At 48.1% G+C, this 26,562-nt stretch overlaps 1 protein-coding gene across 4 annotated transcripts in view; it reads right to left on the bottom strand.

The window, feature by feature from the left end:
• The window catches only part of ARHGEF2 (Rho/Rac guanine nucleotide exchange factor 2), a 53,449-nt gene extending 37,353 nt beyond the window's left edge, over positions 1-16,096 (bottom strand). For 3 of the 4 annotated variants that reach the window (XM_031653635.1, XM_031653633.1, XM_031653634.1), the window contains exons 1-2: positions 1,497-1,614; positions 548-587 (exon numbers count right to left, since the gene is read on the bottom strand). In XM_031653635.1, the coding sequence (XP_031509495.1) occupies positions 548-587; positions 1,497-1,560 (104 nt within the window). In that variant the 5' untranslated portion in view covers positions 1,561-1,614. Of the gene's footprint in view, positions 1-547; positions 588-1,496; positions 1,615-13,905; positions 14,024-15,823 lie in introns of those variants that run through there. The other variant, XM_021924708.2, reaches the window with a different exon arrangement.
• Between the last annotated feature and the right edge of the window lie 10,466 nt (positions 16,097-26,562).

A 26,562-nucleotide genomic window follows, 5' to 3' on the forward strand; every position in this document is an offset into this window, starting at 1 on the left:
TGCATGCTTATTTACATAGTTATTCAAATCTCCCAGCCTCCACTTCCAGACCTGAACTCTGCCTTCAGGCCCTGCCCTCTCTGCTGGGAGCTCCACAGCCCTTGCCCAGCCCTCCTTAGGGCCAATCCCCATTGGTCTATTATCTGAGCCATCCTAAACTGATCCATGGTCCTTGGTCACTCTCCCTCACTAAGACTGTTCAACAGTCTATCTGCCCTTTCACCCTATACCACTGACAACAGCAAGCAATTCCCATGCTCTGTTATTCAATGGACACCCTGTGCCCTGGATACTCCTTTTCTTTCCCTAATTTCTCCCCCAGTCTCATGCAGCTACCGGGAACCTGGTGAGCCCACCCAAACCAAAGAAAAGAGGGTGAATTATATGCAGCTCAGGGAAGGATATTTGGAGGTCTTAGATCAGAAATGTTAAGGGGAGGAATGATTCAGGAAGCAGGGAGACCCCTGGGGCTACAAAACCATGGCCTAGACCTTATTGCTCTTCCCCTATAGAGTCTTTTGAAGGATTCTGAGTCCCCCACACTCACCGTTTCCTGAGGTCAATGGCAGAGGACTGGGATAAATTCCCTGCCAACACAAAAGGAGACGAAAAGTGTCTAGCTAAAGCCAGACAAAGGCGCCCAGGGCTTCCTCCCCCACCCGCTTCACCTGGATCAGGTTCCCAAGCTGCAGGTGCATGTGACGCCATTCCTGAGGGCGGGTAGTGGGCAGCAGGGAGAGGGGGCGGGGTCTAAGCAGGGCAGAGCTGAAGAATTTAGGAGCCATGGGAACACAGCACCAGGGTTATCCAGGGGAACAGAGCACCAGGGTCATGTGGAGACGGTGGCTGGGAGACTGATGTATCAGAGGTTTCACCCAGAGCTCCCAATACTCCATCTGAGGACAAGGTACATTGCAGGTAACTGTCCTCCATCTCTGGTAACAGGGAAGGCTGGAGAACCTCACTATGTCCTATGTCCACTTTCACTGGTAGGAGTTTCAGAATGCCAAAATCCAGAATTCAGATTGCTCATTTGAATAAAGCCATTCTGAGGTCAGGCATGGTGGCTCACGCCTGTAATCCCGGCACTTTGGGAGGCCAAGGCAGGTGAATCACTTGAGCTCAGGAGTTTCAGACCAGCCTGGCCAACATGGTGAAACCCTTTCTCTACTAAAATACAAAAATTAGCCGGGTGTGATGGTGCGCTTCTATAGTCCCAGCTACTCAGGAGGCTGAGGTACTAGAATCACTTGAACCCAGGAGGCAGAGGTTGCAGTGAGGTAACATTGCACCACTGCACTCCAGCCTGGGCGACACAGTGAGACTCGATCTCAAAAAAAAAAAAAAAAAGATAAAAAAGCCATTCTAGGGATTCCAAGGGTATGTGGCTAAACATAATCCAGGACATCTGAACCCTAAACAGCTAGCTATGAGGAGTGGCAACGAGATGTATAGGGGAAGGGGCCACCCCTGCTTTGCTCCCTACTTTTGCTCACCATCTGGATCCGACCAGTCCAAGAGACAGTTGATGCCACTCATGGATACAGACTTGGAAAGCATGCCAGTGGCCGAGTGGTCCAAAGGGCCAGCAGATGGATGACAGGAATCCTGACCCTGGAATCACGTCAAGAGTCCTCACACCAACGGCAGGCTTCGTCTGTCCTCCCTTCATGCTCTTTACTTCCCCCCAGCTTGGCCCCTCTTCAAATCCAGGCCTCCCACCCCTTTCCAAAACCCATATTGGGATATTGCACTTTAAATAGTTGGGAAGTTACTCCTGTTTAGCAGTCATTATTCTGTTGCAGTTCAAGCCCAGGCTTTCTTAGTATATAGAAGTATCTAAGAAGAGAGATTTACCCTGAATGGTTTCCAGAGATGTCAAACTCAACCCATAGAGGCCAGCCAGGTAATGAAAAAAACAGGCAGGCCTGGTGCGGTGGCTCACACCTGTAATGCCAGCCCTTTGGGAGGCTGAGGCAGATGGATCACTTTAGGTCAGCCTGGCCAAAATGGTGAAACCCCATCTCTACTAAAAAAATACAAAAATTAGCCAAGCATGGTGTTGTGCGCCTGTAATCCCAGCTACTCAGGAAGTTGAGGCAGAAGAATCACTGAACCTGGGCTGTGGGGGTTGCAGTGAGCTGAGATCATGCCACTGCACTGGTGCAACAGAGCAACTCAAAAAAAAAAGGCCAGGCACGGTGGTTTATGCCTGTATTCCCAGCACTTTGGGAGGCTGAGGTGGGTGGATCATTTCAGGTCAGGAGTTTGAGACCAGCCTGGCCAACATGGTGAGACCCCGCCTCTACTGAAAAAACAAAAATTAGCCAGCCGTGGTGGCGGGCGCCTGTAGTCCCAGTTGCTCGAGAGCTGAGGCAAGAGAATCACTTGAATCCGGGAGGCAGAGGTTGCAGTAAGCCAAGATTGTGCCACTGCACTCCAGCCTGGGTGACAAAGCAATACTCCATCTCGGAAACAAACAAAAACAGCAAATAAGCCAGAAGTCCCTCCTCAGTGGACCAAAGAATCAGTAGTATACTTACGCATTGAAATACTATTCAACAATAAAAATGAGCAAATCACAGCTCACATAACAATAAGGATGAATCCCACAGACATGTTGAATGAAAGAACCAAGACACAAAGATGTATATACTGGTATGATTATATGCATATGAAGTTTAACACAGGTAAAACTAATTGACATTGTTTAGCGATGCCTACATAGATGGTAAGCCTATAAAGAAAATAGAGCTGGGAGCTGTGGTTTATGCCTGTAACCCCAGCACTTTGGGAGGCCATGGCGGGTGCATCACTTAAGCTCAGGAGTTCCAGACCAGCCTGAGCAACATGGTGAAACTCTGTCTCTACCAAAAATACAAAACTTAGCCAGGCGTGTTGCCTTGCGCCTGTAATCCCAGCTACTCAGGAGGCTGAGGCAGGTGGATCGCTTGAATCCGGAAGGGGGCGGTTGCAGAGATCGTGCCACTGGACTCCAGCCTGGGTGACAGAGTGACACCATCATGTCACCTGGGTCTCAGGAAAAAAAGGCCGGGTGTGGTGGCTCACACCTGGAATCCCAACGCTTTAGGAGGCTGAGGCGGGCGGATCACAAAGTCAGGAGATTGAGACCATCCCGGCTAACACGGTGAAACCCCGTCTCTACTAAAAATACAAAAAAATTAGCCGGGCATGGTGGCGGGTGCATGTAGTCCCAGCTACTCGGGAGGCTGAGGCAGGAGAATGTCGTGAACCTGGGAGGCGGGAGGTTGCAGTGAGCGGGATGGCTATTCTCAGAGCCCAGCCTGGGCAGACAGAGTGAGACCTGGGCTCAAAAAAAAAAAAAAAAAAGAAAAAAGAAGATGGATCTCAAAAGTTAAGAATGCAGTCATCTCTGCCAGAGAGAGGGCTATGAGTAAGAACCTTGAGAGCTTCTCAGCTATGATAATCTCTTTTTTCTTTTTTGAGACAGAGTCCCCGCCTCTGTTGCCCAGGTTGCAGTGCAGTGGCCGATCTCAGCTCACTGCAAGCTCCTGGGCTCCCAGGTTCACACCATTCTGCCTCAGCCTCCCAAGTAGCTGGGACTACAGGCTTCACCACCACGCCCGGCTAATTTTTTGTATTTTTAGTAGAGACGCAGGTTCTCACAGTGTTAGCCAGGATAGTCTCAATCTCCTGACCTTATGCGATCCGGGCCCCATCTCTCGGGCCTCCTCCCGAAGTGCTGGATTACAGTACAGGCGTGAGCCACCGCGCCTGACTTTTTTTTTTTTTTTTTAAGGTAGAGTTTCGCTCTTGTTGCCCAAGCTGGAGTGCAATGGTGTGATGTCAGCTCACCGCAAACTCCGCCACCTGGGTTCAAGCAAGTCTCCTGCCTCAGCCTCCCAAGTAGCTGGGATTACAGGTGTCTGCCACCAAGCCTGGCTAATTTTGTATTTTAGTAGAGACAGGGTTTCTCCATGTTGGTCAGGCTGGTCTCGAACTCAGGTGATCTGTCAGCCTCAGCCTCCCAAAGTGCTGGGATTACAGGCATGAGCCACGCGCCCAGCTTATTTTATTTATTTATTTTTAAATCTGGGGTGGTTATATGGGTGTTTGCTTTCTAATTTATTACACTGTAAATATATGTTTTATGTATTTTCCTGTGTATGTGCATTTCAAAAAAAATCTTAAAGTTTAAAAAAATACAGATTTATAAATTTTAAAACACCATTCTAAATAAATGTATTGTCAAAGAAATCATAATGAAAATTTAAAGATGTTTTGTAACTGACCAATAATGAAAATACAGAACAAAACCTGTGGGAGAAGGCCAAAGTGGTATTTCAAGGGCAAGTTGTAGCCTCAGAATGCTTATATTGAAACATTTTTAATGCTGGAGGATTGAGCTATTCTAACTTAAAAAGTCAGATAAAGAACAGGACAAACTCATAGAAAACAGAGGCGAGCACGGTGGCTCTCTCCTGTAATCCCAGCACTTCGGGAGGCTAAGGTGAGCTGATCACGAGGTGAGGACATACAGACCATCATGGCTAACACAGTGAAACCCCGTCTCTCCTAAAAATACAAAAAATTAGCCAGACATGGTGGCACAAGCCTGTAGTCCCAGCTACTCTACTCGGGAGGTTGAGGCAGGAGAATTGTTTGAACCTGGGAGGCAGAGATTGCAGTGAGCCAAGTTCACACTACTGCACTCCAGAGTGGCGCAATGAACTTGGGCAACAGAGTAAGACTCCAGGTCTCAAAAAAAAGAAAAAAGAAAACAGATGGAAGTGGTCGGGCACAATGGATCACGCCTGTAATCCCAGTGCTCTGGGAAGCTGAGGCAGGTGGATCACCTGAGGTCAGGAGTTCGAGACCAGCCTGGCCAACATAATGAAACCCCATCTCTACTAAAAATACAAAAAATTAGCTGAGCGTGGTGGTGGATGCCTGTAATTCCAGCTACTCTGGAGGCTGAGGCAGGAGAATCTCTTGAACCAGGGAGGCGGAGGTTGCAACGAGCCAAGATCGCGCCATTGCACCCAGCCTGGGCAACAAGAGCAAAACCCCGTCTCAAAAAAAAAAAAAAAAAAAAAAGAAGGAGGCATATAATAAAGATAAATGCCGAAATGAAATAGTAAGGCCAGGCACAGTGGCTCACGCCTGTAATCCTAGCACTTTGGTGGATCACCTGAGGTCAGCAGTTCGAGACCAGCCTGGTCAACACGGTGAAGCCCCATCTCTACTAAAAATACAAAAATTAGCTGGGTGTGGTGGTGGGTGCCTGTAATCCCAGCTACTCAGGAGACTGAGGCAGGAGAATCACTTGAACCCAGGAGGTGGAGGTTGTAGTGAGCCGAGATTGCACCATTGCACTCCAGCTGGGCAACAAAGCAAACTTTGTCTCAAAAAATAAATAAATAAATAAATAATAAATAGTAGACAAAGATAAATTAGAGAGGATCAATAAAGCCAAAAGTTGTTTTCTAGGATCAAGCAAATGAAATAGGCAAACCTCTGATAGGAATGATAAAGAAAACAAGAGAAAGCACAAGTAAAATTAGAATGAAAAAGCAGATCTAACTATAGAAAGAGCAGTGATTGTAAAGATAAGAGAATACTACCTATGGCCAGGCACGGTGGCTCATGCCTGTAATCCCAGCACTTTGGGAGGCTGATGTGGGCGGATCTCTTGAGGTCAAGAGTTCGAGACCAGCCTGGCCAACATGGCAAACCGTCTCTACAAAAAATACAAAAATAGTTGGGCGTGGTGGCGCACACCTGTAATCTCAGCTACTCAGGAGACTGAGGTGCAAGAATCACTTGAACCTGGGAGATGGAGGTTGCAGTGAGGAGAAATCGCATGGCTGGGTATGATGGCTCATGCCTATAATCCCAGCACTTTGGGAGTCCGAGGCAGGCAGATCACCTGAGGTCAGGAGTTCGAGACCAGTCTGGCCAACATGGTGAAATCCTGTCCCTACCAAAAATACAAAAATTAGCTGGGTGTGGTGGTGTGTGCCTGTAATCCCTACTACTCAGGAGGCTGAGGCAGGAGAATCACTTGAACCTGGGGGACAGAGGTTGCAGTGAGCTGAGATCATGCCACTGCTCTCCAGCCTGGGTGACAAGAGCAAAACTCCATCTCAAAAAAAAAAAGAAAAGATATCACACCACTGCACTCCAGCCTGGGTGACAGAGCAAGACTCCATCTCAGAAAAAAAAAAAAAAGTACTCTGCAACTTCATGCCAAAATGCAAATGAAGTAGACAAATTTCTACTCCCCAAAATAAAACTTACCAAAACTGAATCAAGAAGAAATAGAAACTCTGAATGGTCCTATTAAAGAAATGAAATCAGTAGTTAATCTTCCTAAAAAGAAAACAAAAACACCAGGTCAAAACAGTTTTAGAGACAAGGGACAGATCTTGCACGGAACAGATCACTGAAATCTTACATAAACTCTTCAAAGAATAGACAACTGAAATAAAACTCTAGCGGGCGGTGGCTCCGCAGCTTATAATCCCAGCACCCTTTTGGGAGGCGAGGCAGGTGGATCACTGGGAGTCAGGGAGTTGAGACCCACAGCCTCAACATGGTGAAACCCATCTCTACTAAAAATACAAAATTAGCCAGGCGTGGTGCTGCATGCCTGTAATTCCAACTACTCAGGAGGCTGAGGCAGGAGAATTGCCTTGAACCTGGGAGGCGGAGGTTGCAGTGTGAGGCTGAGGTCAGCATGTGTGCACTCTAGCCTGGGCAACAAGAGTGAAACTCGATCTCAGAAAAAAAAAAAACAACTCTTGCTCTTTTTCTTTTTTTTTTTTTTTTTTGAGGCGGGAGTCTGCGCTCTGTCGCCCAGAGCTGGAGATACAGTGGCAATCTCAGCTTCCTGCTCCACCTCCTGGAGTTCCCCTTCGTCTCCATACTCAACTCAATAACTAAGGACGGTGCCGCCACCTCGCCCGGCTAATTTTTTGTATTTTTGGTAGAGCAGGAGTTTCACCGTGTTAACTTCAGCATGGTCTCGTCTCTGACCTGTTGATCAGCCCATCTCGGCCTCCCAAAGTGCTAAAATTACGAGCGAGCCACGGCATCCCGGCCAACTCTATAGTGAAATACAACCTTGATTCCCAAGAGCTACCACACAGACGGTATGACAAAGAAGATGAAATTATAGGCTGATCTCTCTTATGCATATAAATTGCAAAAATCTGACCTGTGAAATATTAGGAAAGTATGGCCTTTGATTTTTATTTATTATTATTACTTTTTTTTTGAGACAGGTCTTCTCTGCTGCCCGAACGGGCCAGTGGCATGATCTCTGCTCACTGCAGCTCTGCCTCCTGGGTTGAGAGCGATTCTCTCTGCTTCCAGCCCTTCGAGTAGCTGGGATTGCAGGAGTGAGCCACCGCACCTGGCCATTTTAAGTAATACAAATTGGCTTGCAGTTCCTCTCCATTAGAGCCTGTCTCTTCACTCTGAATCTAAAGGCTGGCCTGTGACTTACTAGGATTGACTAGAGTGTCATGGGAATTCTGCCATCCTTGTGATTTTTGAGCCTAAGCTTCAAAAAGAAACGCCAAAAGCATCACTCCTCGCCCGCTTTGGGAATGCTGGCACTGAACTAAGCCTAAGATGGCATTCTGGAGAGGCGTGTGTGGATGAGAAGCAAGTACTGCAACTGGTAGGCTGCCAGCTGAAATGGTAAGGAAGGCAGTCCTCGATCATCAGCTCTATTGAGGTCACCAGACAATGGCAGCCACCTAAATGAGTCAAATTGAGACCAGCCAGTACCCACCGAAAAACTGTGAATTTAAAAAAAAAAAAAAAAATGTCATTTTAAGCTGCTAAGTTTAGGGTTGGTTTGTTGCACAGCAATAAACAATTGATACAAATAAAATCAAGTATGTAAAAACATAAAATGTGTCATGACAAAGTTGGATTTATCCTAACAATACAAAGGTGGTTTAATGTGAGATAAATCCTTACATGTAATTTACCTCAATAATATATTAAATGAGAAGGGGCGTGGTGGCTCATGTCTGTAATTGCAGCACTTTGGGAGGCTGAGGTGAGGCTGAGGTGGGGGATCACTTGAGCTCAGGAGTTTGAGACCATCCTAGGCAACATGGTGAAACCCTGTCTCTATGAAAAATACAAAGTGGCACATGCCTGTGGTCCCAGTTACTCAGGAGGCTGAGGTGGGAGGACAGTTTGAACCCAGGTGGCAGAGGTCGCAGTGAGCCAAGATTGCACCACTGCACTCTAGCCTGGGTGACAGTGAGACCCCCATCTCAAAATAATTAATAATAATATTAATATATTTAAAGAGAAAAAATACATAATCATTTTTGTAAATGCAGAAAAGCATAGGATAAAATCCAATGCCCACTAATTCTAAAACCAAAGGCTTGGCAATTAGAAATAGAAGGAATCCTCCTTAACCTGATAAAGAATATCTTTTAAAACCTGCAACCAAAAATCAACCTCAATAGTGAAACACAAGATATACTCCCTCTAAAATCAGAAACAATACTTTTTATGGCATAGTTTTTAAGAAAAATAATAATAAAATCCAGAAATAAGACAAGGATGTCCATTATCACCATTTCTGTTCAGCACAGCACTAGAGTCCTATTTTGATGGATTAATGCTGGAAGAGAGGAGAAACACTAAATAATAAATAAATAAAGATAGAGTTCTAGTCAGCACAGGAGTACAAGAAAAAGCAACGAAAGGAGTGGATATTGGAAAAGAAAAAAACAAAGCTCATTTAAAGGTGATATAGGCTGGGTGAGGTGGTTCACACTTGTAATCCCAGCACTTTAGGAGGTTAAGGTGGGAGGATCACTTGAGCACAGGAATTTGAGATCAGCCTGAGTAACATAGTGAGACCCCCGTCTCTACAAAAAAACAAAATAATTAGCTGGGTGTGGTGGTACACACCTGTAGTCTCAGCTGCTGGGGTGGCTGAGGAGGATCACTTGAGCCTGGGAGGTGTAGGTTGCAGTGAGCCACGATCATACCACTGCACTCCAGCCTGGGTGACAGAGCAAGACTGTCTCAAAAAAAAAAAAAAAAAAATAAAAAAAACTCAAAACTTAAAAAAGCCAAAAGAAAAAAAAACCACACACACAGATAAATGGTTTTAATTTAAAACAAGAGTTTAGCAAGATAAATGACTATAAGATTATTGTATAAGGAATAATTTTTTTTTCCTTTTGAGACAGAGTCTCACTCTGTTGCCCAGGCTGGAGTGCAGTGGCTCAGTCTTGGCTCACTGCAACCTCTACTTCCTGGGTTCAAGAGATTCTCTGCCTCAGCCTCCTAAGCACCTGGGATTACAGGCGCACACCATCACATCTGGCTAATTATGTATTTTTGTAGAGACAGGGTTTCACATTGTTGACCAGACTGGTCTCGAACTCCTGACCTCAGGTGATCCTCCTGCCTCGGCCTCCCAAAGAGCTGGGATTATAGGCATGAGCCACTGCACTTGGCCATGTATGAGGAATAATTTAATTCCATTTCTATAAACCAAAAATAATTATAAAATGTCATTTAAAAATAATGTATTGGCTGGGCGCGGTGGCTCACACCTCTAATCCCAGCACTTTGGGAGGTGGAGGTGGGTGGATCACAAGGTCAGGAGATCAAGACCATCCTGACTAACACGGTGAAACCCCGTCTCTACAAAAAATACAAAAAATTAGCCAGGCGTGGTGGTGAGCACCTGTAGTACCAGCTACTCAGGAGGCTGAGGCAGGAGAATGGCGGGAACCCGGGAGGCGGAGTGAGCCTAGATTGTGCCACTGCACTCCAGATTGGGTGACAGAGCAAGAGTCCATCTCAAACAAAAAAAAAAGAAAAAATAGAAAGTATTTTTAATAGTAACAAAAACTACAAGTTACCTAGAAATAAATCTAATAAAGATTGACAAGGCCTGTGTGAAGCAAAAAAACATTTTTTTGAGACGGAGTTTTGTTCTTGTCTAGGCTGGAGTACAATGGCGTGATTTTGGCTCACAGCAACCTTCGCCTCCTGGGTTCAAGCAATTCTCCTGCCTCAGCCTCTCGAGTAGCTGGGATTACAGGCGCCCACCACCACACCTGGCTAATTTTGTGTTTTTTTTAGTAGAGACAGGGTTTCTCCATGTTGGTTAGGCTAGTCTAGAACTCCTGACCTCAGGTGATCCACCCACCTTGGCCTCCCAAAATGCTGAGATTACAGGCATGAGCCACTGCGCCCAGCCCATGAAGAAAACACTTTATTAAAAAACATTTTTGGCTGGGTGAAGTGGCTCACGCCTGTAATCCCAGCACTTTGGGAGGCTGAGGCAGGTGGATCACAAGGTCAGGAGATGGAGACCATCCTGGCTAACACGGTGAAACCCCATCTCTACTGAAAACACAAAAAATTAGCTGGGCATGGTGGCACACGCCTGTAGTCCCAGCTACTCAGGAGGCTGAGGCAGGAGAATCGCTTGAACCTGGGAGGCGGAGGTTGCAGTGAGTCAAGAAAACACCACTGCACTCCAGCCTGGGCGACAGAGCGAGACTCCGTCTCAAAAAAAAAAAAATTTTTTTTTCCACTAGGTAAGGGTAGAGAAATATTTTTTTAAAGACATTTTTTATAGAAAGCCTAGGTAAATAAATAGCTATATTATTTTTCATGGATAAACTCAATATTGGAAATAGGTCAATTCATCCTACATTAAATTTTGTTTTGTTTTTGTTTTGTTTTGTTTTGAGATGGAGTCTTGTTCTTGTTGCCCAGGCTGGAGTGCAATGGCGCAATCTTGGTTCACTGCAACCTCTGCCTCCTGGGTTCAAACTATTCTGCTTCAGCTCCCAAGTAGCTGGGACTGCAGGTGCCCACTACCATGCCTGGTTAATTTTGTATTTTTAGTAGAGATGGGGTTTCACTATGTTGTTCAGGCTGGTCTCAAATTCCTGACCTCTGGTGATCCACCCACCTCGGCCTCCCAAAGTGCTGGGATTACAGGCGTGAGCCACCGCACCCGGCCCATCCTACATTAATCTTTGAATTCAGTACAATCTCAATCAAAATCCAGCAGGAATTTTTGTTTTTTAGAAATTGATAAGGTGATTCTAAATGTCACACAGAAATGCAAAGGACCTAGAATCGCCTGCCACTGCACTCCAGCCTAGGCAACAGAGCAAACTCTATCTCTAAAACATAAATAAAAAATAAAATTAAAATATTCCTAAAGAGAATAATAACATTAGAAGACTTATACCACTAGATTAAAGACTTACAGGCCGGGCATGGTGGCTCACGCCTGTACTCCTAGCACTTTGGGAGGCCGAGGCAGGTGGATCACCTGAGGCCAGGAGTTCAAGACCAGCCTGGGCCACGTGGTGAAACCCTGTCACTACAAAAATACAAAAAAAATGAGCCAGACCCAGTGGCACGTGCCTATAATCCCAGCTACTTGGGAAGCTGAGGCATGAGAATCACTTGAACCCAGAAGCTGCAGTGAGCCGAGATTGTCCACTGCACTCCAGCCTGGGCAAGAGTGAGACTCTATCTCAAAATAAATAAATAAATAAATAAGTGATACTGGAGCAACTTGATATTCATATGGGGGAAAGAAAAAAAAATCTTGGCTGGGCACAGTGGCTGACACCTGTAATCCCAGCACTTTGGGAGGCCAAGGTGGGCAGATTACTTGATGCCAGGAGTTCGAGACCAGCCTGGGCAACATAGGGAAACCCTATCTCTACAAAAATACAAAAATTTGGCCAGGCGTAGTGGTGTGTGTCTGTAGTCCCAGCTACTCAGTTGGCTGAGGAGTGAGGATTACTTGAGCCTGAGAAGTGGAGGTTGCAGTGAGCCATGATTGCTCTACTGCACTCCAGCCTGGGTGACAAGACTCTGAAAGAAAAATGAAAGGAACATCTAAAGTTTTAAAAGTGTAAGCACGCTACTGGCCAAACAAAATGAATATTGGAGCTAGACTTGGTTCATGGACTGTCAGTCTGTAACCCCTTGTTTAGCTTAATAAGTCTCAAGCTTCTGGTTTGTGGACATTAGTGTAGTACTTATTCACACTGGCTACTGCAGGAAGAAAGTAAAACAAAACCCCCAAACATATAGACAAAGAGAATATTAAGGAGAACGTGTAAGGATTAGGTGAAGAGTGCTGAGGCAGTAGAGAAGGAAGGCATAAGAAGGAAGAAAACACTAGGGAAAAGGGGGAAGGAAGAAAACATAATACCAAGAAGTGGGGAAGAGAAGAGAAAGGTGGAAGAGAGGGAAAGTTACAAAGGAATAAAGGGGAGAAAAGGAAAAAACATTTATTGAGCTCATCTTATGTGCCAGCCTCTGTGCTGAGTACTTTAACACCTTTTGTTCATTTAATAATCACACCTTTAAAAGATAATTATTATTCTGATTTTCAGAAAAATGAAATAAATTGCTCAGTGGGTAAATAAATGAAGGATCTAGCAGTCAGTTCAACTCCAAAATCCTGTCCTTTCTACTATAGCACATTGAAATGGGGCTCAGGGTAGACATGCAAAGATGCTGATAGAGAAAAGCGGTTGATGGGATCACTTGAGGTCAGGAGTTTGAGACCAGCATGGCCAACACGGTGAAACTCTGTGTCTACTAAAAATAGAAAAATTAACCAGGCGTGGTGGCAGGCACCTGTAATGCCAGCTACTCAGGAAGCTAAGGCAGGAGAATTGTTTGTACCTGGGAGGCAGAGGTTGCAGTGAGCCGAGATCGTGCACTGCACTCCAGCCTCGGCAACAAACCAAGACTCCATCTCAAAAAAAAAAAAGCGGGTGATTTTTGCTGCTTCCCTGACAGGCTATATATAGCTCCCTTCAGCCTCTCCCCCAAACCATAGGTGCCCAAACAATGAGGCCAGTGTTGGAACCCCTGGCCAGTTAGACGATGAGCTGGAGGGGAGGCAACATTTAGCCAGCAGGCTTGAGACAATCGGTGTACTTAGGGTCTCCTGGCTAGCAGGCCCAGTGGGGTCTCCAAAGCCCTTCTGTATCCTCAGTGGTCCTTAAACTCTGAAGATCCCCCCAGTTGTGTTTACTTAAGCCAGAAGGCTGAGCAATCTCTATATCCTTTCTCCATCGATCATTCTATGATTATTTTGTTAGAGAATTATCATTGTTCAGAGTACCAGATCTTAGTTGCATTCCACAGATAATAAGTTCGGCTCCAGGCTGGGCATGGTGGCTCACACCTGTAATCCCAGCACTTTGAGAGACCAAGGCGGGTGGATCACTTGAGGCCAGGGGTTTGAGACCAGCCTGGCCAACATGGTGAAAGCCCATCTTTACTAAAAATACAAAAATTAGCAGGGTGTGGTGGCGGGCACCTGTAATCCAAGCTGCTTGGCAGGCTGAGGCAGGAAAATCACTTGATCCCGGGAGGCAGAGGTGCAGTGAGCCAAGATTGTGCCACTGCACTCCAGCCTGGGCAACAGAGTGAGACCCTGTCTCAAAATAAATAAGTAAATAAATAAGTAAATAAATAAATAAGTTCAGCTCCAAATTGGGGAAATGTGGGGTCCAGAGAAAGAAGTGGTTATCATTACTAGGGGAATAGGGCCCTTTTACTGAGAAAGGAACAGATACACCCTCATCAGCACAGAGGCACCAACACAGAAAGGAAAAAACAGAGAGTCTTAGAGAAAGAGACAGAGGCAGGGTACCCAGAGTCAGGGACAGAGCACACAGACCCAGGGAAGCAGACAGAGGCACATAGAGGATAGATTCTGATTCGGTCAGATGGAGTCAGAGCAATGCCTGGACACAGAGAGACCCAGCAGCTGGCAGAACAGAGGAGACATGGAATAGAACGGTGGCTAGACAGGCGAGGGGCAGGAGAGGAGGAGCAAGGCAGGGCCCTTCATGGGGATCTGTCTGTCCATACCAGCCGCGAAGGGTAGCCACCCTGGTGCTGCAGTCCCAGAAAGGTGTCCAGTTCTTCTTGGTTCTGCAAGTAGGGGGCCTCCTCGGGGCCTGGGCATCCCGATGCTCCCAGTCTCCTCCTGAAACACACATTGCCACCACTACTGTCTGTATCCAGTGGCCAGTGACGGGCACCAGGGAGGAACACCGCCTTGCCTCAGCCCAGCCCTATTGCTTGCCCCCAGCCCAGCCCTTCCTGTTGGCATAGGCACAACATAGACCCAAACTGGTCCCACTTTGGGGCTCTGCTTTGCCAGGGCTGCAGAGTTGGCTGTGAGCAAGAGTGGCCCCTGCTGGTCAAAGGGCAGTACTGCCTCCAGAAGAAAGCCAGGGTTCAGGGGAAGGCGAACAACAAGAGCAAGCTGAATTCTCCCTCCTTGCCTGGTTGCTGATGCCAACCTTTGCCCCTGCTCAGCCAAATAGTGCACTCAGGACTCCCTTCCCTCTCTAACCAAGGGGCAGAATTAATACCTGACTATGAAAGGTGGGTGACACTTGAAAGACCCTGAGATACAGTTGGTGCCACATAGGGGGGCCCAGGCATTTGGGCATCTCTCTTCCAGCCAGCTACCCTTAGGAAGGTGCCATGAGCCCTGCAGGCATTGCTTCTCATCTGAGTTCCCACCCAAGCCAGTTCAGGGACAAGGCCCAGGGTCCTCTCCCCTCACTCAAACCAGCCAGCCCTGCCCAGGAGCTAGGGAAGGTTGGTCCACTCACCAGAGCTAAAAGAACTTGTTCAAGGGGACCATTTTCAAAGCAGAAAGACAGTGCCCTTCCATGGCCAGCAGCCCCTACAATGTTCACTCACACTGAACTCTTCATGCTGACCCCCGGACCTTCTCTTTCTGACTTCCTCTGACTTTGGGGAAGTGGTCAGGGGTTTTCCACGGGAGGGGGAAGAGATGATTTTTCTGCTCCAGTCCACCAAGTATATGCAGAAGTCTGAGCAAGAACAACTGATCTCACGTGGCAATGCGGGACCATGAGTTAATCTAAGACATCCTGGGTTGTCCTCAGCCTGCAACCAAAAGCCCGGCAAGGACCTGGCAATGGGGCAGGCCCAATGTCCCACCCTGTGACCACCTCTCTCAAGAAATCTCTGAAAGTTCACGGCTAGGCGTGTGGCTCACCCCTGTAATCACACCACTTTGGGAGGCCACCACTTCGTGGGCGGATCACAAGGTCAAGTGATTGAGACCATCCTGGCCAACATGGTGAAACTCCGTCTCTAATAAAAATACAAAAATTAGCTGGGCATGGTGGCACGCACCTTTAGCCCCAGCTACTCAGGAGGCTGAGGCAGGAAAACTGCTTGAATCCGGGAGGCGGAGGTTGCAGTGAGCCGAGATCGCGCCACTGCACTCCAGCCTGCCAACAGAGCCAGACTCCGTCTCAAAAAAAAAAAAAAAATCTCTGAAAGTTCTTTGGGCCTCAGTTTCCTTATCTGTAAAATGAGGAGATCGGGCCATATGCTCTCTGAGTTCCTTATGTGGTTCTATGACACCATTATGTGGTTCTATGAAACCCACCGTAGGAGGCGGAAGCAAGAAGATCCAGTGTCCTGATACTCACCCTGACTCCACACCTCCCACCCACGACTACCCTCAGTCTGCCCTGAGAGAAGGAGATAAGAGCCACTGGGGAGAGGCATATTTTGGAAGGCAGCATCCATCCTCCCCAAAGGCCCACCAGTGGGATTGAGCTCCGGTTCTCCAGGGAAAGGACTGGGGGCCCAGGTCTCCTCAACTCCTGTCGTTCTTCGGATGGTTGTCTCTTGAGGGAGATAACTAGAGAGTTACCTAGTTCTTTCTCACTTTTCCATTTTCTCCAAGGTCTAGGCCTGGAGGGAAGGAGGTACAGGAGGTTCCCTGGGGGCTTACCTAGTCAGTGGGTCCTCGAGCTCCCTGCCAGGCCCCCAACTATGTCTTTTGAAGACGTCATAGTTGCGGCCATGGGCCCGGAAAGCCCCCGACCTTCGGAGGGGTACAGCATGCGAGCCATTCCCCTCCTTTATTTCCCCCGCCTCTTCTTCCTCCAGTTGTTCTCTGGATTCAACTGCAGAAAGACAGCGGCGAGTGTGGCCTCGGGGCACCTGGTCTCCACCTGCGAGGAACACATCTGGGACGGCTCTGTTCATGGGAGACACACGCAGACCAGTCTGCATCAGCAAGAAAGAAAAGGGTGAGCAGGGTTCTAGAACTCTGGAACCTTGGAAATGGAAGTGTGTCACAGTCAGCTGGGCTTCGGAGTGCCTAGCCACCCCTCACTTTACTAAGACACAGAACTGGAGAATGTGTGGCTCAGGGTCACATTGTGAATTAGCTGCAGAGTCAAGGCTAGAACTTAGGTTTTCTGGATCCCAGTTCAGTGTCCTTTCTAGCACATAAAGAGAACCTCATTGTCTCATTCTTATTCCATTCACTGAGGATTTATATAGCAGAAAACCAAGCAAAGAGAAATAGATATTGTTCCTGTCCTCAAGGAATCAGAGTCTAGTGAGTGGGTGAGTGTGCACGTGTGTGCACAAGCAAAAGCACAAATCACAGATGACTCCATAACTGGCTCACATATGCCAAATGCCACAAGAGAAGTTTCAACAAAAGGCTTTGGGCTGTTAAACGAGTGAGGGCACATGACCAGGTGGGAGACTCAAAAAAGGCCAGGTGAGGTGGCTCACCCAGCACTTTGGGAGTCTGCGGCGGGTGGATCACTTGAGCCCAGCTGTTCTAGACCAGCCCGGGCAACATAACGAGACCCTATCTCCACAAGAAAACAAAATGCTAGCTGGGCATGGTGGCATGTGCTTATAGTTCTAGGTACTTGGGAGGCTGAGGTGGGAGGATCACTTGAGCCCAGGAGTTCAAGGCTGCAGTGAGCTATGATCACGCCACTGCACTCCAGCCTGGGTGACACAATAAGACCTTGCTTGCTTTTGTTTTGTGTTGTTTTTTGAGACAGAGTTTCGCTCTTGTTGCCCAAGCTGGAGTACAATGGTGCGATCTCGGCTCACTGCAACCTCTGCCTCCTGGGTTCGAGCGATTCTATTGCCTCAGCCTCCTGAGTAGCTGGTATTACAGGCACGCCCCACCATGCCTGGATAATTTGTATTTTTAGTAGAAACAGGGTTTCACCATGTTAGCCGGGCTGATCTTGAACTCCCAGCCTCAGGTGATCCGTCCACCTCAGCCTCCCAAAGTGCTGGGATTACAGGCATGAGCTACTGTGCCAGGCCTTTTTTTTTTTTTTTTTTTTTTTTTGAGACAGAGTGTTGCTCTGTCGCCCAGGCTGTAGTGCAGTGGCGCGATCTCGGCTCACTGCAAGCTCCGCCTCCTGGGTTCACGCCATTCTCCTGCCTCAGCCTCCGGAGTAGCTAGGACTACAGGCGCCCGCCACCATGCCCGGCTAATTTTTTGTATTTTTAGTAGAAAGGGGGTTTCACCATGTTAGCCAGGATGGTCTCAATCTCCTGACCTCGTGATCCGCCCGCCTTGGCCTCCCAAAGTGCTGGGATTACAGGCGTGAGCCACTGCGCCCGGCCTGTTTTTGTTTTTAAAGGGGAGGAGGAAACAGAAGGAAGTAGATGGTCTTTGAGATGTGCCTGGAAGGGTAAAGTGGTTAGGATTTGGCCAGGGTAGAGGGAGAGGATTCTAGGCAGGTAAAGTAGCAGGGGGAGGCCGGGTGCGGTGGTTCACTCCTGTAATCCCAACACTTTGGGAGGCTGAGGTGGGTGGATCACGAGGTCAGGAGTTCGAGACCAGCCTGGCCAACATGGCGAAATCCCGTCTCTACTAAAAATACAAAAATTAGCTGGGCATGGTAGCCAGCACCTATAATCCCAACTACTTGGGAGGCTGAGGCAGGAGAATCACTTGAACCTGGGAGGCGGAGGTTGCAGTGAGCCAAGATCATGCCATTGCACTCCAGCCTGCATGACAACAGCAAGACTCCATCTCAAAAAAAAAACCAAACAAACAAAAAAAAAACAAAGTAGAAAAAAGTAGCAGGGGGAAAAGGTTCATGAGTGATAAAGTTTTGTGATTTCTCCTCCTCCCCCTCCTCCCCCTCCTCCTCCTCCTCCTCCTGATGGAGTTTCACTCTTGTTGCCCAGGACAGAGTGCAATGGGGTAATCTTGGCTCCCTGCAACCTCTGCCTCCCGGGTTCAAGCGATTCTCCTGCCTTAGCCTCCCGAGTAGCTGGGATTACAGGCATGCACCACCAGGCCTGGCTAATTTTGTATGTTTTTAAGTAGAGATGGGGTTTCTCCATGTTGATCAGGCTGGTATCAAGCTTCCGACCTCAGGTGATCCGCCCGCCTCTGCCTCCCAAAGTGCTGGGATTATAGGTGTGAGCCACCACACCCGGCATGATTCCTTCTTCTAAGAGTCTGGTCATATGGAGAGTGAAAGCCAGTCTGACCTCTCCCCATGGTGCAGAGAGAAGGGCTCCAAGCATCAGTCACAGAGCACATATTTCCTCTACTCTATCCCAAAGGGCATTGTTCTCACTGCCCAACACTCCTGGTTGGCATCAGGGCTTGCCACAGTGTGTCTCAGACTTAAGAACCCTCAGGTGCTCTTAAAGTTGAAAATGATAAGCCCCACTCCAGAAAGAAGTGCCAAGTCCCGGCCGGGCGCGGTGGCTCAAGCCTGTAATCCCAGCACTTTGGGAGGCCGAGACGGGTGGATCACGAGGTCAGGAGATCGAGACCATCCTGGCTAACACGGTGAAACCCTGTCTCTACTAAAAAATACAAAAAACTAGCCGGGCGAGGTGGCGGACGCCTGTAGTCCCAGCTACTCGGGAGGCTGAGGCAGGAGAATGGCATGAACCCGGGAGGCGGAGCTTGCAGTGAACTGAGATCCGGCCACTGCACTCCAGCCTGGGCGACAGAGCGAGACTCCGTCTCAAAAAAAAAAAAAAAAAAAAAGTGCCAAGTCCCAGAGTACCAGGGGCAGGAAGGGCAGGAAGGGAAACAGCATTTACCACATACCTCTGTACACTTCACTCCTAGGCCATGTCTCTCTAGACCTTCTGCTCTAATGAGTCTCCCAGGCTCCCTTTCTCCTGGCACCACTTCCAGCTACTAAGATGTCAGGAGTGCCCAGAAGGATCAGGAAGCCGGGACCCAGAACCTTCCCTCTTTCAAGGCTTTCTGTGGAGCTGTCAGACCTTCTCCAGGTTGTCTTAACCACTCCAAGGAAGTCCAGGTTATCAGTTACTGTACCTTCAATCTACTTTCCTCCCTCACTGTAATCTGTCCACTCTGCCCTCACCCCACCCAGAGCTGCTGAGAAGAAAGTGCTGTGCCACAGGCTGGGCGTGGTGGCTCACGCCTGTAATCCCAGCACTTTGGGAGGCCAAGGCAGGCAGATCATGAGGTCAGGAGTTCGAGACCAGCCTGACCAATATGGTGAAACCCTGTCTCTACTAAAGCCAAAAATTAGCCGAAGTGGAAGTGTCACATGCCTGTAGTCCCAGCTACTTGGGAGGCTGAGGCAGAAGAATCGCTTGAACTCAGGAGGCAGAGGTTGCAGTGAGCTGAGATCACGCCATTGCACTCCAGCCTGGGCAACAGAGCAAGACTCCATCTCAAAAAAAAAAAAAACAACGAAAAAAAGAAAGTGCTGGTTGGGCACAGTGGCTCACGCCTGTAATCCCAGCACTTTGGCAGGCTCCCGAGGCAAAGTGGATCCCACAAGGTCAGGAGGTCAGAGACCATCCCTGGCTGGCATGGGTGAAACCTGTCTCTACTAAAATAAAAACAAAAAATTAGCTGGAGATGGCAGAACACCTGTGGTTGGCTTTCGGAAGAGCTGAGGCAAGGAGGAATGGCATGGGCCTGGGAGTGAGGAGGAGCTTACAGTGAGCCGAGATGCTCCCTGCACTCCAGCCTGGGCCGACAGAGTGAGACTCTATCTCAGAAAAAAAAAAAAGAAAAAAGTGCTGTGCCTGGGGTGGCTGTGTGCCTGCTCACCACAGGAAAGGGAGGGAGGCAGGTGCTCAGGCCTCTGCAGACGACAATGCTGTTCCCCCATTGGGTAGGTGTCTAAGGAGAGAAAAGGAGAAGCCTAGGAGAGTGGCCATGGCCCTGTGCCCATCTGTGCTCATTGTGTCTGGGAGCAATGGACAGGGAACCCATTAGCCAGCCACCAGGAGAGATCCTCTCCCTCCTTGCCTACAGAGGGGCCCTGTGCCATCAGGTATGTTGGGTGCAAACAGGATGAGCAGATCTATAGGAAGCAGGTCAGAGGCTGAGGGCCATGGCAGGGTCCCTCCCAACCAGTGGCCTCCAAAGCTGAGATGTGGAGGCAGAGGGAGGTTGACAAAAATATTGTGAAAAGCTGGGTGGAGAGAAGAGTAGGATCTGGAGACATACTAGGAAAAGGGGAACAGGGGCTGGAAATAGGACAGAAACTGAGAGGCAGTGAGGGGGAGGCAGGGACACTGGGTGGATATTGTGAGCTCTGGAATTCAGGGACCTCCCAGAAGCAAAAAGTTGGTTTGAACTATACCCCCTGTACTCAACGTCTACCTGCTAGCCTTGTCTCAGTTATGCCCACAGGATTGAATTCTTTTTTTTTTTTTTTTCGGAGAGAGGATCTCTCTCCCTCTGTCACCCTCAAGCCTCACTGCAGCCTCCACCTCCCAGGCTCAAGCAGTCCTCCCACATTAGCCTCCTGAGTAGCCAGGCCTACAGGTGCATGCCACCACATCCAACTAATTTTTAAAGTTTTGTTTTGCTTTGTTTTAGATGGAGTTTCACTTTTGTTGCCAGGCTGGAGTACAATGGCGCCATCTCAGCTCACTGCAACCTCCGCCTCCTGGGTTCAAGAGATTCTCCTGCCTCAGCCTCCAAAGTAGCTGGGACTACAGGCATGCACCACCACACCCAGCTAATTTTTGTATTTTTAGTAGAGACAGGGTTTCACCATGTTGGCTAGGCTGGTCTTGAACTCCTGACTTCAGGTGATGCACCTGCCTCGGCCTCCCAAAGTGCTGGGATTGCAAGTGTGAGCCACTACACCCGGTCTTAAAATTTTTATAGAGATGGGGGTCTCACTAAGTTGCCCAGGATGGTCTCAAACTCCTGGGCCCAGGCGATCCTCCTGCCTCGGCCTCCCAAAGTGCTGGAATTACAGGTGTGAGCCACTGCGCCCAGCCTGCGTGGTTGAATTTGGCAAGATGAAGGAAGTACAGTGAAGGAAGTGCAGTGAACCGGAGACCTTTGCTTTTCTTCAGTCCCTGTGGATGTTCCTGCTGGAGATGGTGTCCTGTCACCCTAGCCCCATTGACAGGTACCTCAGATCTCAAGATCTTTGTGAAACTTACCCTGGCCCCATTGACAGGTACCTCAGATCTTAAGATCTTTTTGTAACTCACCCTTCTTCCTCCAGCTCAGACCAAACCTCTTCTCAAAGATCTACCCTTTTTCCAGCATCTCTGTCATTTCATTCACAGTCTCTGCCCTCTGTGAAAATGGAATCTGTCTGGCAGTTTCTCCCTCACATCCTCATCCCCACTAACCCTGCCTATGCTATGATGCCAATACTTTTTATTCTGTCCCTCAAAGAGATGAGGTTTAGCAAGGCTTCCTCAACTTCCTCCTAGCAATATTCCCTCCTCCACTGTCTGAAATTCAAACTGGGGCTCCCATCATCGTGTTGCTTCTCTTTCCATTAGATTAACTCTCCTAGCCCCCCTCCCATTTTCCCTTAGCCTCTTGAGCTCAGGAAATGGTGCATGGGAGAGGCCAGGGCTGGGTCTCACACAATGGCTTTATTTAGCTCTCAAATGAGATCACATCATGTCATATCACTGCTTCCGCTGAGCAGAGAGGAGATTCTGAAATAGGTCTGGGATCAGATGCTTGAGATGGGGGAGGGGAGCTGGGAAAGCAGGAAGGGGCTCTAAGAAGTCATTTTACTTGTCTTCCTGCCTCTGGATCAAATGGTCTTCCCACTACTGCAAACCATCAGCGTGTGCTGTCCCTTCCTCCAGGTGTAAAACCTCCACAGATTGCACTGGTCATCAAAGATTTCTTAGACATTCTACTGGGAGCTGGAATGGGAATATATAATATTTTAATAGAGAGACATCTGTTATTCAAAACTCTGAGACCATAATTTCTTTAGGATGTTACAGCTTTGAAGTCTGTCAAATTTGCTAGCTCTGCCACTTTCTTTTTTTCTTTTTCTTTCTTTTCTGTTTTTTCTGAGATGGAGTCTTGCTCTGTTGCCCAGGCTGGAATGCAGTGGCACCATCCTGGCTCACTGTAATGTCCACTTCCTGGGTTCAAGCAATTCTTCTGCCTCAGCCTCCTGAATAGCTGGGATTACAAGTGCCTGCTACCATGCCCAGCTAATTTTTGTATTTTTACTAGAGATAGGGTTTTGCCATGTTGGCAGGGCTAGTCTCGAACTCCTGAACTCAGGTGATCCGCTCGCCTCAGCCTCCCAAAGTGCTGGGATTACAGGCATGAGCCAATGCACCTAGCCTAGCTATGCCACTTTCATAAGCCACATAACCTTGGGAACTTAACTTTTTTTTTTGGGGGACACAGGGTCTGGCTCTGTTGCCAAGGCTGGAGTGCAGCTGTGATCAGAGCTCACTGCAGCCTCAAACTCCTGGGTCAGGCGATCCTCCTGCTTTAGCATCCAGTAGCTGGACTACAGGTATGCACTACCATGCTCTAAGTTAAAAAAAAAAAATTTGGGCCCAGTGTGGTGGCTCACGCCTGTAATCCCAACACTTTGGGAGGCTGAGGGGGGCAAATCATGAGGTCAGGAGTTTGAGACCAGCCTGGCCAATATGGTGGAACCCCATCTCTACTAAAAATACAAAAATTAGCCAGGCGTGGTGGCACACACCTGTAATCTCAGCTACTAGGGAGGCTGAGGCAGGAGAATCGCTTGAACCTGGGAGGTGGAGGTTGCAGTGAGCTGAGATCACGCCATTGCACTCCAGCCTGGGCAACTCTGTCTCAAAGAAAGAACAAAATAGGCCAGGTGCGGTGGCTCACACCTGTAATCCCAACAAATGGGAGCCCTAGGCAGGTGGATCATGAGGTCAGGAGTTCAAGACCAGCTTGGCCAACATGGTGAAACCCTGTCTCTACTAAAAATACAAAAATTAGCTGCGCATGGTGGTACGCATCTGTAATCCCAGCTACTCAGGAGGCTGAGGCAAGAGAATAGCTTGAACCCGGGAGGTGGAGGTTGCAGTGAGCCGAGATCGCACCATTGCACTCCAGCCTGGGCAATAGAGTGAGACTTTGTCTCAAAAAAAAAAAAAAAAAAAAAAAGAATGACACTCTGTCTCAAAAAAAAAAATTTTTTTTTAGAGATGGAGTCTCACTGTGTTGCCCACGCTGGTCTTGAACTCCTGGCCTCAAGTGATGCTCCTGCTTTAGTTTCCCTAAGTGTTGGGATTACAGATATGAGCTCCTGAGCCCAGCCCAGCTAGCTTTTTTTTTTTTTTTTTTTTTGAGACAGAGTCTCCCTCTTGTTGCCCAGGCTGGAGTACAGTGGCGCGATCTCGGCTCACCGCAACCTCTGCCTCCCAGGTTCAAGCGATTCTCCTGCCTCAGCCTCCCGAGTAGCTGGGACTACAGGTGCACGCCACAATGTCCAGCTAATTTTTTGTATTTTAGTAGAGACAGGGTTTCACCATGTTGCCCAGGCTGGTCTCAAACTCCTGAACTCAGGCAATCCGCTTGCCTTGGCCTCCCAAACTGCTAGGATTACAGGCATGAGCCACCACACCCGGCCTGCCCAGCCAGCTTTTTTGAGCCTCAGACTCATGTATAAAATGGGAATGAGAAGCTGGGTGAGGTGGCTCACACCTATAATCCCAGCTCTTTGAGAGGCCAAGACGGGCAGATCACCTGAGGTCGGAAGTTCGAGACCAGCCTGACCAACATGGTGAAACCCTTTCTCTACTAAAAATACAAAATTAGCTGGGTGTGGTGGCACATGCCTGTAATCCCAACTACTCGGGAGGCTGAGGCAGGAGCATTGCTTGAACCTAGGAGGTGGAGGTTGTGGTGAGCCGAGATTGTGCTGTTGCATTCCAGCCTCAGCAATAAGAGCAAAAATCTGTCTCAAAAAAAAAAAAAGGAATGATAAGACCTACTTTGTTTTGGGTGTTTTGTTTGTTTGTCTGTTTGTTTTGAGACAGAGTCTCGCTCTGTCACCCAGGCTGGAGTGCAGTGGTGCGATCTTGGCTTACTGTAACTTCCGCCTCCCGAGTTCAAGCAATTCTCCTGCCTCAGCCTCCTGAGTAGCTAGGACTACAGGCGCCCACCACCACACCAGGCTAATTTTTGTATTTTCAGTAGAGACAGGGTTTCTCTATGTTGGTCAGGCTGGTCTCGAACTCCTGACCTCAGGTGATCCACCTGCCTCGGCCTCCCAAAGTGCTGGGATTATAGGCATGAGCCACGGTGCCTGGCCTGTTTTGTTTTTGGGATAGGATTGTTACTCTGTCACCCAGGCTGAGTGCAGTGGCACAATGATGGCTCACTGCAGCCTTGATTTCTGTCTCAGGTGACCCTTCCACCTCAGCCTCCCAAGTAGCTGGGACTGTAAGTGCGCACCACCATGTCTGGCTGATTTTTTTTGGTACTTTTTAGTAGAGACAGGGTTTCACCATGCTGGCCAGGCTGGTCTCAAACTCCCGGGCTCAACTGATTTGCCTGCCTCAGCCTCCCAAAGTGCTAGGATTACAGGCATAAGCCGCTGGGCCTGTACTTACTTTGTAAGGATGTTGAGAGACTTGATGATAATGTATGCAATGCACCTAGTCCCCATTCCATCTGTTTTTGGTACATATTAGGTGCTCAATAAATACTATTATTATTGTTGTTATTATTACTTAGAGACATAGAGACGGCAGGGTATATTGAAACAGAGAGCTAGAAAGAAGAATGCTTGGCCTGGTGTGGTGGCTCACGCCTGTAATCCCAGCATTCTGGGAGGCCAAGGCGGGAAGATCACAAGGTCAAGAGATCGAGACCATCCTGGCCAATATGGTGAAACCATGTCTGTACTAAAAATACAAAAATTGGCCTGGCATGGTGACTCACACCTGTAATCCCAGCACTTTGGGAGGCCAAGGTGGGCGGACAACCTGAGGTCAGGAGTTCGAGACCAGCCTGACCAACATGGAGAAACCCTGTCTCTACTGAAAATACAAAAAAAATTAGCCAGGCGTGGTGGCACATGCCTATAATCCCAGCTACTCAGGAGGCTAAGGCAGGAGAATCGCTTGAACCTGGGAGGCAGAGGTTGCAGTGAGCCGAGGTCACGCCACTGCACTCCAGCCTGGGCAACAGAGCGAGACTCTGTGGCAAAAAACAAGCAAAAAAAATTAGCTGGGCGTGGTGGCGCATGCCTGTAGTCCCAGCTGCTTAGGAGGCTGAGGTGGACAATCACTTGAACCGAGGAGGTGGAGGTTGCAGTGAGCCGAGAGCATACCACTGCACTCCAGCCTGGCGACAGAACGAGACTCTGTAAAGAAAGAAGGAGAGAAGGCGAGAAGGGGAGAGAGAGAGAGAGAGAGAGAGAGAATGATGGTGACCTACTGTTTTCTCTTAGAGAGAGAGAATAAATAACTCATGGGCTGACACTAACATAACTATGATGGGAACAGTTACACACAACTTCTGATGGAAAAGTGTGTATGCAATCAGAGCAAGAAGAGCAAGAAGAAATGAGTGCTTTTCTGTCCTTTGAGACCCTGATGAGCCCTGATAAAGTTCTCCTCTTCAAGGAGAAGAAAGGGATAGAATGGCCTCTGGAAATTTAAAGCAAGGGTTAGCAAACTATAGCCTCTGGGACAAATTTGTCCTGCTATCTTTTTTTAATAGTTGAAAAAAAAAATAAAAGAATACTTTGAGACGCAAAATTATATGAAATTCAAATTTCAGTGCTTATAAATAAAGTATTTTTGGAATGCAGCCATGCTCGGTCATTTACATATTGTCTATGGCTGTTTTTGCATTATGACAGCAAAGTTGGTAGTTGCAACAGAGAGCCCACAAAGCCTGATGTATAGATATATCCTGAGTCTGGGATCCTAATATGTGTGTGTGTGTGTGTGTGTGTGTGTGTATTTTTTTTTTTTTTTGAGATGGAATTTTGCTCTTGTCGCCCAGGCTGGAGTACAATGGTGTAATCTTGGCTCACTGCAACCTCCACCTCCCAGGTTCAAGCGATTCTCCTGCCTCAGCCTCCCAAGTAGCTGGGATTGCAGGCACCTGCCATCACTTCTGGCTAATTTTTGTATTTTTTAGTAGAGATGGGGTTTCACCATGTTGGCCAGGCTGGTCTTAAACTCCTGGCCTCAGGTGATCCACCTGCCTCGGCCTCCCAAAGTGCTGGGATTACAGGTGTGAGCCACTGCGCCCGGCTATATATATATGTGTGTGTGTGTGTGTGTGTGTGTGTGTATACACAGATATATACATATAAAATATATATATATGTGTGTGTGTATATATATATTAGACAGGGTCTCACTTGGTTGCCCAGGCTAGAGTACAGTAGCATGACCTCTGCTCACTGCAGCCTTGACCTCCCAAGTTCAAGCAATCCTCCCACCTCAGACTCCCAAGTAGCG

This window comes from Papio anubis, chromosome 1 (assembly GCF_008728515.1).
Source record: "Papio anubis isolate 15944 chromosome 1, Panubis1.0, whole genome shotgun sequence".
Classification (NCBI taxonomy): Eukaryota; Metazoa; Chordata; class Mammalia; order Primates; family Cercopithecidae; genus Papio; species Papio anubis.